Source organism: Oryx dammah, unplaced genomic scaffold (genome assembly GCF_014754425.2).
Source record: "Oryx dammah isolate SB20612 unplaced genomic scaffold, SCBI_Odam_1.1 HiC_scaffold_8, whole genome shotgun sequence".
Lineage (NCBI taxonomy): Eukaryota > Metazoa > Chordata > Mammalia > Artiodactyla > Bovidae > Oryx > Oryx dammah.
Genome location: NW_024070192.1, coordinates 12,444,702 through 12,459,669, shown reverse-complemented (window position 1 = coordinate 12,459,669; position 14,968 = coordinate 12,444,702). Strand labels below are relative to the sequence as shown.

At 58.0% G+C, this 14,968-nt stretch overlaps 1 protein-coding gene across 1 annotated transcript; it reads right to left on the bottom strand.

Moving 5' to 3' along the window:
- Positions 1–10,171: 10,171 nt before the first annotated feature.
- Positions 10,172–11,896, bottom strand: UTS2R (urotensin 2 receptor). The gene has a single exon (XM_040244899.1). It carries the CDS (start codon positions 11,811–11,813, stop codon positions 10,659–10,661), a length of 1,155 nt encoding a protein of 384 aa, XP_040100833.1. The 5' UTR covers positions 11,814–11,896; the 3' UTR covers positions 10,172–10,658.
- Positions 11,897–14,968: the final 3,072 nt, after the last annotated feature.

Below are 14,968 nucleotides of genomic sequence, written 5' to 3'. Positions count from 1 at the left end.
GCAGCCATCGGGCTTCTACAGGGAGGGGCAGAGTTTCTGGACCCTGGGATGAGCCCTTGTGAGGCCCGTAAGGCTTCAGTGAGGGTCTGGGAGCTGGCACCCTGCACCTTGGTCTGCCGGGAGTCCCTCCTGCCGGCGGGCGATGATGTATATGTCTCAGCACTGTGGGGCCTAGCTTCCTCGTGCAGACGATGACGTGTGATCCCCTCTGGATCATGACGACAGGTTATGGGGTGGTGGGTCCTCCATCACCACAGAAGCCTGGATCGTGATTCCTATTTCTAAAGGACTTTGGGCAGGTCTGGGAAGGATGAAGGCCAGGCTCTGGGTGGCAGACCGGGGTGACCTTAGGGTCACAATGCTTGGACACACTGTCTCTAGGTTGGACTAGCGGCCTCAGTCTGTGCAGGAAAAGCTATCTCCTCCCATCTGGGTTGTCCTCTGATTTCTCCCATTTTGGCTTTTCAGAGGTTGGTTGCTCTGATCTCGGAATGGGATGCTGTGAACTCTGATAGGAAAGCCCAGTGCGGGCCTCTCTTTGTTTTATAACTTTTGAGTTATCTGAGTGATGCTGTACCCTCAATTTGAGGATGGGCAGACATCCCTGGGTGTTCCATGGCCCACATGGCCACTTGCTACATCTCAGGGCGGTGGTGGTGGGGCGGGCGTGGGTCTGATGGTTTAGTTGTGGTTGAAGTGTTTTAGAAATAACTAAGATACTGGTTTTCATTGACAGTCTTTGCTACTTATCCTATTCATATTCATCATAGAGGTTCTTGGACAAAGAAATAAAGATTTGGGCGAAAACAAGAATGTCCTTCATTTAAAGAAAAAGTGTGTAAGCCCTGGAGATGTATGTGCACGTGCTGGGTGGCCCCCAGCAGTGCTCACCTGGGGCCTCGTGAACTCCTCAGTCCTGCGGGGAGGTCCTGACCGAGGGTGGACGTGGTCTGTTCCAGGGAGAAGTGAGGGTCCTGACATACCCTCTGCTGAGTGACTTCTTTCCTATTAAAAAGTGTTTAGTGTCTGAATCAAAGAAAGTGAGCGTTGGTCTCACTGATGGAAAGAGGGGCTTGCTGCTCCGGCTCTGCTGGCGAGCCAGCCACCAGGGCCAGGCCTGAACACGGCTGAGCTCCCCTGAGAGTTGAAGCCAAAACATCAGGTCAGGAGCTGACCCAGTGGGATGGTACCTGAGCTGGCTTTCCTCCCTCAGGCTGCAAGTTACCTTTCCTGCCCTGCACAGGAGAAAAGGGCAAGAAATTGCAGAAGTGGCCACAGTGTGCCAGGGAGGGCGTCCAGAGCAGGTGTGGCCCCACCAATTGTGCGAGAGTTGGGCTCGGCCAGAGCAGGGAGGGTGGGGTCACTTGTGTCTACCTTGAGGCTGGCTTTGCCGCTCACAGTGTGGCATCTCCACTGTGCCAGGCCTCTGCCTTCTTACCAGGTGGGCAGGTGCAGCTGATGCCTTGTCCAGCGCAGTGGTGCCCGGGCCTTAGGGCAGCTTGGGAGGAGGAGGGTCTTGGGGTTTGGGGAGGCTTGGAAGGTGCTCAGCAGCAACAGATGGCAGGACCAGGCATCAGCATGAGCAGGCAGGAAGGACGTGGCTGTGCTATCCCCATGATTTGTGTGAGGCCTGTGGGCAGGGGCTGCAGAGCAGGGATGGTGGCTTCAGGGGGTTGTTGCAGGGGCCACAGGGCTGTTACTGGAGCGAAGGGGGATTTACAGAAATATCCACAGCTGTCCACCCGATCTCAGGGCTGATCCAGAGCAAAACACCAGTCCGTTTGTTCCCCTTCGAGTTACAACTGGAAGCGCTTTGAAGGGTCTTGGGATCCATGCTGGTTCTCAGTCTGGATCTTCTAATCCTGGAGCCACTTCACTTCCCTTTTCTCCTCTCCAACACGATCTTCACATGAGAATGGGACCAAGCCGCCCCAGTCCCCACCAGCCCTCAGCCCCCAGGCAGCATCAACTCCCAGGCACCTTGTGGGCTTGCACTGTGGGGCCCTGGGTGGGCCTTATGGGCTGTGCTGAGGGTTTTCTCATGCCGTCTAGGGAAGTGGTCCCCACTGCCAGCCCCCTAATTGGTGGCATCTCTGCCCTGCCCACTGGATACTGGCTCATTTGCCTTTTGAAGTCACAGCATCTCAGGGCCTCCCACACCTTCTAGAGGTTTTCACAGGGAGGAGGGGGGTGGGGACACTTCTGCTCATCCCTGAGACTAGGAGACCAAGGACCTAAGACTCTAGTGATGTGAGTCCCCAGTGACGCAGCATCTTCCAGAAACCAAGCCAGTCACACCAAACTCTGGGCCCTGGCAGTGCTCAGCCTGGAAAGGAGGGGCTGGGGTGGAGGGGATGGGCAGCAGGTGGGGGCAGCAAGATTTTATCCCCTAGCATGTGTACAATCTGAGACACATCGACAAATTACAAAGCAGTAAAGCAGATGACATGGAATAGCAGATTGAGGCCAAGCAGGGGAGAATACCAGTGAACCAGACATCAGTCAAACTCCAGGCTGGAGACTCCTGGTGGCCCCGGGGAAGAGGGAGACATCCTCAGTCCACATCCAACCCATCTCGGGGTCTCCTCGGATGCACTGACTTCTAAATACCAGTTTCTTATCTTGATCTTGAGTTTCAGGAGAAGTGTAGTGCCCCCATTCCTCTCTGGAAGAGACCCTCCAGGCGTCTACCATCCCAGCGCCCCCTGCCCCCTAGTTACCCCTCTGTAACTGTTCACCCCGGGGGGCCTGAACCCCCCGTGCTGGCCAGCACACCATGCCCTGCAGAGTAGTGGGAAAGGTCTGGACCAGGGTGGATGGCTGTGTTCTGTCTCCTGCAGATCTGTGGCCCCACCTTGATGTTCCTTCCATCTCAGCACCTTTGAGGCCAAGCAGATCCCAGTGGAGCTGGGGGTGCAGGTCAGCCCCCCTTCCTGAGGCCATCAGGGACACCACTCCCACCTGGAGCTTGGGAGTCATGGCTACTACCCTCCATCCCAGTGGACCCAGAAGGCAGAGGCTTGGAATCTTGCTGTGGCCACACACCTGGCCAGGTGCCCAGCTTGAGCCCCTTGCCCCTGCCAACTGTCCCTGGGTTTCCTAGACATGGGGGACACTTACTCATCTCCTCTCATTCCCCTTGATAAAGAACAGACAGCTGGGGGGGCACTCAGGAAGGACCTCATTCCTGAAAAATTCTGGTGAACAGGGAGGAGGAAGAGGAGGGAGAGGAGAGGAAGGGGAGGTGGGTAGACGCTGTCCAGGATCTCTGCACACCCAAGGTGGGTCCTGGACCAAGACCTCCTTCCCAGGAAAAAGCGGGCCATGTGCTTATACCTGCTGCCCGCTCCCAGAGTCCCTGGCCCCTCAATGCCCTTGCTGCCCACCCCATGTAGCCAAACTTGCCCCTTTCCCTGCCCTGTAGGGACTCCAAGGCACTAGCAAGGTTTGTGGGGTGAGGGGGATGTGGCAGGGAGTACGGGGCCGAGCAGTGGGTGTTGTAAGGTGAGTGCAGAGAAAGAGAGTGAGCCGGGTAGTCAGGCAAGAAAAGGAAATTTATTAGAAAAGAGAGGGTGACTGGCTCTTAAGGAGAACCAGTGTTCTCTCTTTGTGACAGAGTCCTTCTTATACCCCACCAGTGAAAAATTCTCTGAAGGGATGGTCACGTAGCTGGAGGTCTGGAATCTGGTGATCTCGCAGCTTTGAGAAGATAGGTGCCAGTGAGATAACAGGATGCCGTTTGAGCAATTTGGTCAGTCTCACGGATCACTGTGATTTATTCTTTGTTTGCGAGGTTGACATAATGAGCCGTCTTATCAATGAGACCCCGTGTGGGCCCTATCACGTGTTCTCCTGTGCCTGTGTCTCTGAGGACGGTGCAGGGTGGGGGTGGGGTCGCTGTTTCCTGGGGACTCCCCGCCCTCCATGCCCACCAGCTCCTCGGAACCCTCGTTGAGGCCTTGCATCCAGGGTGCCTGGGTCTTGGCCCCTGGGGCCGGGCTTCAGGCACAGACCCCTCAGAGGGGGATCCGGACCCCTCAGCCAGGTTCAGGTCCTGCCGAGGAGACCCCAGCTGGCGCCCCAACTTCACTGTCAGCTCAGCCCTCCCATGTCCGTCACAGGTGGGCACGCAAGCTCATGTTACTCCTTCCACACCTCCCCCGTCCCTGTAATCATTCACGCACCAGGACCACCTCCTGGCCACGTCTCCCAGGCTTCAGCTGCCCACTGCCCAGCGGGGCGTATCGTGGGGCACACAGGGTCCATCCTAGCTCTGCCCAGCTGCTGCGGCTTGGGGAGGATGCAGGATGGGGGGAGGAGTGGGGAACATTGGGAGACCAAGGGCAGAAATGGAGATTCCCCATCCCCCATCAGGCCCCAGGCCTGGCCTTGACTCATCCGCGGCCCTGGGGAAGAATCTTGGCGCGGGGCAGCCAACTCTAATGCCCAGGCAGCCTCGGCATTTCACACTGACACACAGTTTTGGGTTGAGATCAGGCTCTGGGCTTTCAATCACACTGCAGGGTGCCTCAGGCCATGAAGGGCAAAGGGGAATAGACCCACTGAGCTGAGGATGGGTGCTCCTGGCTCCTTGTGGGTCCCGCGTGGCCTGGTTCCTCAGCTGTGAAGTGGGAATAAAGAGAATTTTGTAAAAAAAAAAAAAAAGATGACCCAATGGTGAGCTCGCTGAGGGGCCCTCCTGGGGGGCCAGGGAATTTGCGCATGGAGGAAGGGCAGAGGGGATGGACTGGAGTTCCTGGGCTGCTGAACACCCAGCTGCCTCCTGGCTCTGATCCCGCTCAGCACTCAGGCCCACCAGGCCTCCGTCTCCACAGCTCCAGGAAGGGAAAGGTGGCAGGACAGAGCCGTCCCGCCTGGGGGCCCGCCCTGGGCAGCTCAGGGGATGGGGCTCTCCTCGCTTGGGTCCAGGAGAACCCGCCACCCCACCCCCTGCGTGGGGTTGGGCCCTCGGCCAGCCTGGGAAAGGCAGGACTCTGGTGCTCTTGGCTGCTGGCTGTTGGCAGCCTCTCGGTCTTCCTGCTCAGAGCGTCATCTGTCTGGAATTCCAATGGAAAAACCTGCTCCTGCAGGTGGCTCCGGGGCTCTCCGATTCCCAGTTTGGTGGTCTGTGGGTGTATAGGGCCCAGGCTAGACTCTGGCCATCCCCACCCCCTGCCTGGGGTGGGGGCTCCCACCTTCTGCTGGCTGAGCTCCCTCCTCTCTCTTGCCTGGTGGGTATGTAAGTGGAGGTGCCTGTGAGCCGAGGGCTTTCTCCAGGATGGAAAGGAGCCCCAGCATCCTGCCCCCGAAGCCTGGCCGGCCCTTCAGGTGGGTGTGTTCAGGCATGGAATCAGGTCAGAGTTCAGGTCTCTACAAATTGGCTGGGCCACCCTACCAGGCAGGGCTACTGTCACTGGTACTGCCCACCCCCGAACTCCATTTGATAAGGATGGTCTACAAAAGCAGAGAGAGCTCCCTGGGCAGGTAAACAGCGGTGTGTACTGGTTGTAGGTGCAATCCGATTCCCAAAGAATGAGTTCCTGAAAAAATTAGGAGTAGCAGAAACTTTGGACTGTGTGTGTTTCTTTGCTGATGAGAAATTTACACCAAGTGCGGCAGTCTTGGGCGTGCAGCCCAGTGACTTGAGCGCTCTGTGTGCTGGTGGGAGAGCTGGGCTCTCTCCGCCTCCTACCCCGGGGACCCACGGGTGATTGGAGGGAGGGACTCAGGGCACAAGTTTGTGGACTGGGACAGGCCACTCTCCTGGGTCTGAAAAAGACCGCAGGTCAGCAACCAAATCCCTGCCAAGGCTGAGCCTCTTGGAAACTGTCCGGCCTGCGGGGCAGGAATGTGCCTACACCTGGTAAATCCATCACCCGCGCCTCCACCACCAGGCTCCTGGATGCCCCTGCCTCCTGTGAGCTTGGCTGTGAACTCGGCTGTGCACTCATCCGCCCCTGGTTCCTTCCCACCTCCACCATCTCCAGGAAGACAGACGACAGAATATGAGAGGGCAGCAGGTCCCTAGTAGATGGACACAGTTTGTCCATTCATACATTCATTCATTCCCCAGTGGTTGCCGGCCACCACTGTCCTAGTCACAGGCCTCACAGCCTGCCTGATCACTGTCCCCACTCCTTGTTTTTGCTATAGGAACTGAGGGGAGTGGGGTGGGAAAACTCAGGGTAGAGGGTGCAGGGGGTGAGGATGGGATGGGGAGACATGCCCACAGGCCTGGCCCTGATGCAGTTGGGTACCCAGTCCCCATGGCTCTGTGCCCAAGATCTTCTAAACGAGCTTCATGCACCAACCCCAGCAAAGACCTCCTCATCCAGCCTGTACCCTATTAACCCAGATTCATGGGAGCCCTCAACAAAATCCATATTCACAAAACATTCCACTGGAGCACAGTTAGTGTCTCACAGAGGGATCCCAGCAATCTTCTCTGAAAAGAAATTCGTTCCCCCGATGCAAGGTGGGGGCTGGGGGTGGCCCTGGGCAGTGGTGCTTTGAAAGCTGTCAGGAGCACAGTGGGTTGAGCCTGGCTTTGGCGTTTTGCCTCTTCATCTGCAAGTCTGGAGGTTGGGTGGCTGGCATTTAAATGCTGAGACCTCATCCATCACCCTGAGTGACCTTCAGCCTGCATGCTCATCCGTCAGACAGTCGACAGCCTGCTCATCCCCACTGCTAACCACCACTGCCCTGGAGGCCCGGGCTGGACTCAGACAGCAGCTCCTCTTAGCTCCTGACATCCTGTGCTGTGGGAGAGGAGCACCCGCTGCACCTCCCATCCTCCCTACTCACTTCCCACCCCCTCCCACTCCTCTCTCCCCAATCCCCTCTTCCTCCTCTCTTCCCTCACCCCTCCCCCTTTGCTCCTCCCCCCCTCCCGCCCCCCTTTTCCACACTCCCTACTGGCCCCTCTGCCCAGTAAGGCGGAGGTCCCAGGTGAGACCTCCACCTGGTTTCAGGAGCTCAGTTTGCTGAGCTGATGCTTGTAGAGTGGAGAGGGACACTGTCACCATTTTCTGGAGTGGTGGCCCGTGTCCTGCTCCCTCCCTCCCCGGTTGTGTAAAGCAGCTCTGTGCACAGCCTGGTGGTCCCCTGCTCAGGAGGAGCAGAGGCTGTCATCCAGGACGTCCAGTGCAGACTGTTGGGTCACTGGGGACCCTGACAATGGGGGAAGGATGCCTGAGCAGAGGCCCAGGACCAGTGGCACCTGTGGGGGCCTGAGATTCTGGGGCAGGCAGGGAAGGAACAGGAGGCAGGCAGGGAGCAGCCCACCCCAGGACAAGGCCCCTCACCGCAGGCCCCAACTGTGGTTGGGGTGTGTGTGGGTTAAGGTCAGAGGGCCCCAGCGCCCAGGGGTGAACATCCCTCCGGGGCTTCCCTGGCTATGTTCCCTATGACCTGCTCCCATGGCATCCACACTGCTTCCCATGGTGTCCACACCAGCAGATCTCCAGCAAAGCCCTGTGGTCTTAAGCTCCAGATAACACAAGGCAATTTGCAGAGCAAACCCCGGTTCGAAGCCCTCCTCCCTGCCTTTGAACTATTGGAAAATACTCGGCACTTGGAGAAGCCCCAGCCTCCCAGCAGGATGTGAGGCCTGTGGATGTGCCTGGTCAGTGTCTTCCTGGGGACAGGGGACAGGAGACCTGGTCAGGGCCTTCCCCAGGTCGTTGGGATAGGGTGGTGACCTATCCAGTGCCTTTCTGGGGACATGGGAAACTGGTCATAAGGGTTCAGACAACCCGTAGAACCAGGACAGTCCACAGTGAAGGTGGCCATGATGATGTCCCCTTCTCCTGAGGGGCTCTGCCGGCTCCCCCTCCCTCGGTACACGGTACCAGGTGGGGACGGCCCAGGTTCCTGGGACAGAGCTGGAGGTAAGGAAGCCTGGACTCACTGCTGTTAGAAGCCAAGGTGATGCGGATGGGAAGGCTGGTACCCCTGCCCCCACCAGCCTGCCACCACCCATTGAGCGAGGCCTAGGGCCCCAGCCCTGCAGACACGTGACTCTGAGAGACGGTCGCCATCACAGAGCCACCTGTTTCGAATCCGAGTTTACCCAGAACAGCTGCTCTTTTGTCATAAAACGGTGCCTGCCCAGAGCGAGGGCAGGGGGGGCAGGATGGAGAAGCCAGGAGACCAGGAACCCTCACCCAGGGCGGCTGGAGGGGTGGCAGACACGTGGCCCCACGGGTGGTCACAGTGGCCCTGTTCATTTAGGGAAAAGGTGGAAGCACCTCAAATGCCCACAACCAACACGTGTTCATCCACGGGGGCACATTCAGCTCTGCCCACACTACAGAAGGGCGTCTGTTCCCGGAACATGGTGGGTGGGGCTCCTCCAGGCGCTTAAAGGTCTTCCAGCAAAAACGGAGGTTTCTGGGAAAGAAGGAGTTCTGCCCCAAGGCTGCAGCGTCTTCTCCCTGAGTTTCCAGCCTGCCAGCCTGCTGCCCCACCCGCCAATGGATCCCAGACATGCCAATCCCTTAATCACTATGCCAATTCCTTTAAAGAACCTTTTAATATTTATACGTCTGCCCTATTGGTTGATTTCTTTGGAGCTCCCTGCCTGACAGGACAGAGGAGCCTGGCGGGCTCTACAGTCCAGTGGGGTCACAAACAGTCAGACGTGGCTGAGCACGCACACCTGGCCTGACAGATGTCCCAAGACTGAACCGGGATGTTGGTTACTTGACTCTGTCCTTTCACTGAAAATCACTACTTGTACTTTCAGTGGATGAGTTTTATGGTGTGAAACTCCCCCTATAAAGCTGTAGCGTTTGAACAGGAGCCCTGACCTGCTATTCTAGAGCCCTATTCTAGCCACACACAAGCTCACCCCAGTTGGCCCCTCACCCCAGGGCTCTCTGCTCTCTGGCTTGCCAAGGGCCAGGCACCATGCCCGATGGGCTGATGACTGTGGGTCTTGAGCCAGACTAGGCCTCCATAAATCACCGGTCCCTGACTGGAGAGTCCTGGGGGCCTGTGGTGAGAGGAGAGGGAGGGGCTGTGGGTCAAGGGAGGTTGGCCAAGCTGTAGTGGGTCAGTAGGAGTCTCCACGTGGCTGTGTGCGTGAGTACGTAGGCATGAGAGCCTGCTGGACGTTTTTAAGCACTCTGAAACACTCAGGGTATTATCATGAGGCTCCCCAGAGGCTGGCAGGAGGGTGGGAGCACTTCTAAGTGGGAGGTGGGAAGACAGCCCCCACAGCTGTCCCAGGCCTGGCAGTAGAAGCTCAGCCGGCCCACCTGGGAGCATTAACGAGGGTACTCAGGCCTTAAATTTGGGGCCAAAAATGTAAGTTCTTCAGTATCATGCCAAGAAATAGTGCAAAGAACACCTTCACATGTGCAGATGAGTGGGGATTGCAGGGACACTCGGGGTAGGGGAGGGTCTCTGTTTTCCAAGTCTGGGGCCTTCTGGGTGCATCCTGGAATCAGGATTCAGGAAACAGAGACATGGGGCCTTGATCAAGATACAAACTTTGGGCTGTTTTCTTCCCAAAACGCTGGGGGTCCCAAGTGGGGCCAGTAGCCTCACACTCCATACTTAGGGGCCAGATCTCCACCGGCCCAGTCAAGGCCTTGAGTCTGATGTGTGTGCAGCCATGGCTGGGGCCCAGATGTGGGATGTGAATTAGGGGCACAGTGTGGAGTGAACTGGTTGCCAGAGAGTGGGATAGGGGTTGGGGTAGGTCCAAAACCTTTCCCTGTGAGTGGGCTCTCTGTAGGCAGGGCCTGATGGTCTTGGTGTCCACAGGAGGCATGAGATAATCCCCTACATGCGTTGTATATGATCCACTCCCCCCCACCCCCTCAAGGTCTGGGGAGGGAGAGGCAGGTGAGCTGCAAATGGGAGAGTAATTCTGGCTCGTGGTTTTAGTTTGGGCTCCAAGTTCCTGCCTTGGAGTGATGTCCCAGCCACCCATCCTCCCTGAGCAGGTTGAGGCTGGTGGCTCCCCGCCTCACTCGCCCCAGGGTCTCAGGCCCCACACCCAGGGCCTGGCTTAGGCTGGATGGCACCCACCCACCATGTCGGGAAGGCCGAATGGCCAGACGTGTCCCCTCCCTGGTCAGGCAGATGGGTTCCTCCAAGTGCAGGAGGACGTCCTGGGGGTCCTCCCTTGACACCCCACCCACACTGCTGTGGCAGACAAGGCTCAAGGAGCTCAGTGTTTATTGTTCCAGGTGCTGAAGCTGTGAGGGATGGAACCACATGGCAGTTGGGAGAAATGGGTGCCACCTGGGCCACGCTTGTGCCAGGAGGAGGGTCCCACGCAGGCAGCTTGTGTGGCGACTCGGTGTCACCCGCCACAGTGTACCCTGTGGTGTGTCAGGTATACACTTACGTCTGCAGGGGGCTGGTGAAGACTCCACTCCCCAGGGTCTTCAGGAGCTGGCCCTGGGCCCGAGCCTCCTGCAGACCCTCACGGATGGACAGGGTAGGGAGCACTTCTGGGCGTTATGAGAAAAGTAGCTGCTCTGATGGAGCTGAAGTGAGCGAGGGGTGAGGGATAGCCAGGAGCTTTCTGGAAGAGGACTGGGGAAGGGAGGCAGACAGTCGGGAGGGTGGTCCAGGAGGGACCTGGGCTCCAGGGGCCACTCCCCGCAGCCTACCCCCAGGGCCCACAGGGAGGCTGGGGACTCTCAGACGCAGAGACTCCCGGGGACCGGCTGGGACAGTGCGATGGTCTCAGTGGCCTGCTGGCTGCTGGAGGACATGGAGCGACCCCAGCCGCGCTGGCAGCGGGTGTGGCCCTGCGGGAAGCTGCGGACACCCACAGGCCCACCGGTGACCCTGCTGTGGAGCGAGCGTTGGCGGTAGTCACGGTAGTTCTTGGTGAGCAGCGTGTAGAGGAAGGGGTTCACGCAGCTGTTGCCATAGGTGAGGCAGGTGGTCAGGTAGTTGACAATGCGGGCGGAGCGGGGAGCGAGCGGTGGGCCCCCGCGGTACTGGGCAAGGAGCTGCCACAGCCAGAAGGGTAGGAAGCAGGCCCAGAAGAGCAGCACAATCCCCAGGATGAGATAGAGCACCCTGGGGTTGGGCAGCCGCCGCGTCTGTGTGAAGGAGGCCCGCTGTGACAACCAGTAGGCCCGGGCCAGGCGGATGTAGAGCAGTCCGATGATCACGCCGGGCCCCACGATGCTGGTCCCAAAGAGCAGCGTCAGGTAGGTGCGGTGGGTGCGCTGGCCCCAGGCTGGCAGGCAGAGGCTCTTGTGGCCCCTGCGGACCAGCCGGATGGCCAGCATCATGGGCAGTGCCAGCAGCAGTGCCAGCAGCCATGTGCCCAGTGCCAGGACCTTGCGGTAGCCCTTGGAACGCTGCACTGTGTCCAGGGGCCTCACCACGGCGGCGTAGCGCTCCCTGCTCATGAGGGTCAGGGTGAAGATGCTGGCGTGCATGGTCAGGAAGTCCAGGCTGAAGAGGACGCGGCAGCCCACGTCGCCAAAGTGCCACCTCTTGGTGACGTAGGTAGCTACTATGAAGGGGATGCTGAGCAGGTAGAGGAGATCCGCCAGCGCCAAGTTGATGACGTAGACGTACATGGAGGCAGAGGTGTGCAGGAAGCGGCACATGACCGTCAGCGTGTACACGTTGCCTGCCATGCCCACCACACCCATGGCCGAGAGCACCACTCCGATAGTGCTCGTGGCCACCAGGTCCTCCAGGGAGTTGGGCTCCGTGGGGCTAGCCAATGAGCTGTTGAGGGACGCATTGGGGGCACCAGGCAGCTCGGGCATGGCGCTGCCCATTGTAGCTGGCACTGGGAACCTGCTTGATGGCTCTGGGCTCAGCGCCATCTCTGCCACTTCACACTGGGCTTCGGGCTGGGGCCTGCTGCTCCTTTAGGTAGAGAGGGGGCATCTGTGGGCAAAAAGCTTGTCCTGCGGGAGAGGATGCTCATTAAAGATGCAGGTCAGGCACCCCTTCTCACTCCCAAGAGGCCATAAGAAGCCACAGTTCCCACCAGGCTGGGGAGGCCTGCACAGGGACAGTGCTCACCAACTGTGACGCCCCCTTGGGGACTCTCCCTGCAGAACTCTAACACCCTGCCTCAGTTTCCCAGCTATCCAGGGGGACCAGAGAACCACCTAGACCAGTTGCTCCCCATGCATGCCCCAGTAGCATTCCCACCATGGGCCACAGTGCAAGTTCAAAGGCCTCTCAGCTGGATGGCCTTTCCTGAAAATCAGAGCACAGCAGGCATGAACCAGGATGGTTCACTCCTGGATGAACCAGGAGTTCTCACTAGGCCTTCTCACTTCCTCATCCGTGAAGGGCAGGGAAGCCAGGCTGACCCCTGTGTCTTCCTCCCCATATAGATCTCCTGTATGTTTTTTAAAAATACATTTTGTTCAGATTGCAAAAGTAATATCTGCCGACTTTAAAGTTCAAATAGGAAAATATGTTAGATAAAGAGGGGAAAGCCCTCATCATCTTCCTTTATTCACATGGGGGAAATAAACCTGATTCCTATCTCCTACCACACAAGAAAACAATTCAAGGTGGACTGTGTACCTGTATGTAATAGATTAAATCAATTAATTAATCAAGCTCTGGAAGAAATATAGGAGAATATCTGCACGACCGTGGGCAAACGATTTCTTAAAAAAAAAAAAAAGCAAAAAATACTTGCAGTAAAAGACCCACCAGTTGGATTTCATGAAAATTAAGAACTTCACTGAAAGAGTAAAAGATGTAAACCATGGACTGGGAAAAGATTATCAGAAGATACATATCAGGCAAAGAACTAGTAATCAAAATACGTGAAAGAACTACAAATCAATGAAGACCAATGACTCAACTGAAAGAAAAAAAAAGACAAAATTTCAACAGGAAATTCGTAAAACTGCTGGGAGGACATGAAGGAAATGAACTCCTGAACTGCTAGTAGAGGACAAGGACAGTGCAGCCGCCTGTGGCGAACAATCTGGCACCCTCAGTAAGGCTGGACACACGTCTGTCCTCCCATCCAGCAATACTACTCCTAGGTTTTATGCCAAGAAAAATTAGTGCTACTACTACTACTAAGTCACTTCAGTCGTGTCCGACTCTGTGCAACCCCAAAGACGGCAAATGGCTGCAAAAAGCAAGAGTGAGAACGTTCATAGCAGTCGGAACCTGGAAACCACCCAAACGTCCATGAATAGTAGTGTGGATAAAGAAACTGTGACCCCCCCCCGCAATAAAAATGCTCCAAGGCGATGAAGAAAATGAAATTATTGAACAACTTGATGAAACTCAAATATGCTCTGTTGAGTGGGTCGGGGGTGGCGTGAAAGAGAAACCACACACAAAGAGTACACACTGTGTAATTCCCTTTACCTGAATGAAGCTGGGGAAAAGGCAAAACCTCTATATGAGTGGTTGAAGAGGGTGTCAACTGGTAGGGGGCACCCGAGAGCACTCCGGGGAATGGACTTGCTGTGTCCTCATGTGGCGTTGGTTACACAGGTGTGCTTGTGGCTCAGATGGTAAAGAATCCGCCTGCAATGCGGGAGGCCTGGGTTTGATCCCTGGGTTGGGAAAATCCCCTGAAGGAGGGCATGGCAACTCACTCCAGTATTCTCCCCATGGACAGAGGAGTCTGGCAGGCTATGCATTCCATGGGGTCCCAAAGAGTTAGTCGCGACTTACCGACTACGGACACGTAAAAACTCTGGAGTTGCGCACTCATGACCCGTGCTTACTGTACGACAATTACCCTCATGAGAAAAAAAAGACCTAAAACTTGAATATTTGAATGAGAGGAGAGGCCCCTTTATCGCCCAGTCTCCCCACATTCAGGGATAATGTGGCCGGATAAACCTGATTCCCGGTTTTTTCCCTCTACAGGTACAGCGTTCGCACTAACATGGATAAACTTGGGGCGTTCAACTGAGCCCTCGGTGCAGAAGGGCAAGCTGGGTGCAGAGACGCTGTCCTAGGCCCCCTGCCCGTGGGACTTGGCTCAGCCTCGGGTCTGACGAGGGGAGCTGGGGTCCTTCCTACCGGCCCGAGGCGCCCTCCGCGGCCGCAGCCCCCAGTGGGTCCGGGTTCCACAGCCTTCCCGCAGGGGCTGCCGCGAACCCGGCGGAGGACCTCCCAGGAGGGACGCGAAATAGCCGCCGAGCCCACCGCGCACACCTCACCCTCTCCACCCTCCGAAGCGCCGCTCATCTCCCGGGGGTCCGCTGCGAGGGGCCTCGTGGCCGAGCGATCCTGCCAGGGATTGTGCGGGCCAGCGGGGAGGGCGCCCCGCCCCCGGGAGGGTCCCAGCCCCTTCTCCCGCCCCACACCCTCGCAATGCCTGCGCCCACCTCCGTCACCGGGCCGTCAGGTGCGGGCGCCGAGCCCCCTGGGGTCGTGCTCTGGACGGGCGCTTAGTCGCTAAGCGTCTCCAAACACTCGGCGCTGCACGGGAACCTTTCCGAGGGCTCTACCCGGTAGGGGCGCGCAGAGGACGTGGGGGCTCCCAGGGGCGCGTGGTGGAGGGGAGCCCGCCCGCTGGTCTCGCCCGGAGAGCAGCGCTCCGCGCCCAGGCCCCTGTCGCCGGCGCCACCTGCCCGGCTGCCAGCTGGGAATGCGCGGCGGCCCTGCGCCCGGCCCGGATATTAATAACCCGGGGGAGGGGGGCGGCTGGAAAGGGGGCGAGGATGCGCTGCGGTGGGGGGAGCCATGGAGGCCCGGGGAAGGGAGGGCAGCAGGGGGAGGGAGCGGAGGGTGGCAAAGCGAGAGGGCAGATCAGGGCGCAGCTGGGACTCCAGACGCATCCGTGGGGTGAAGCTCAGTCCATCCTGGCTGGCCCCACCGCGGAGTGTCTCTGCTTCCCTTCGCCCTCTGCACTCCACCACCCCTCAGTTTCCCAGGCACTGAGTCTCAGACTCGGATTCAGATTGTCAGTCAAGCCCTGGACCCTCCTCTGCACCTTGTTGGGGGTGCCCGCAGTGGGTGGAGGGTGGTTCTGAGAGACCCA

Bases quoted from the DNA above. Each gene is read 5' to 3' on its own strand.
- UTS2R (XM_040244899.1), bottom strand. From the start codon at position 11,813: ATGGCGCTGAGCCCAGAGCCATCAAGCAGGTTCCCAGTGCCAGCTACA.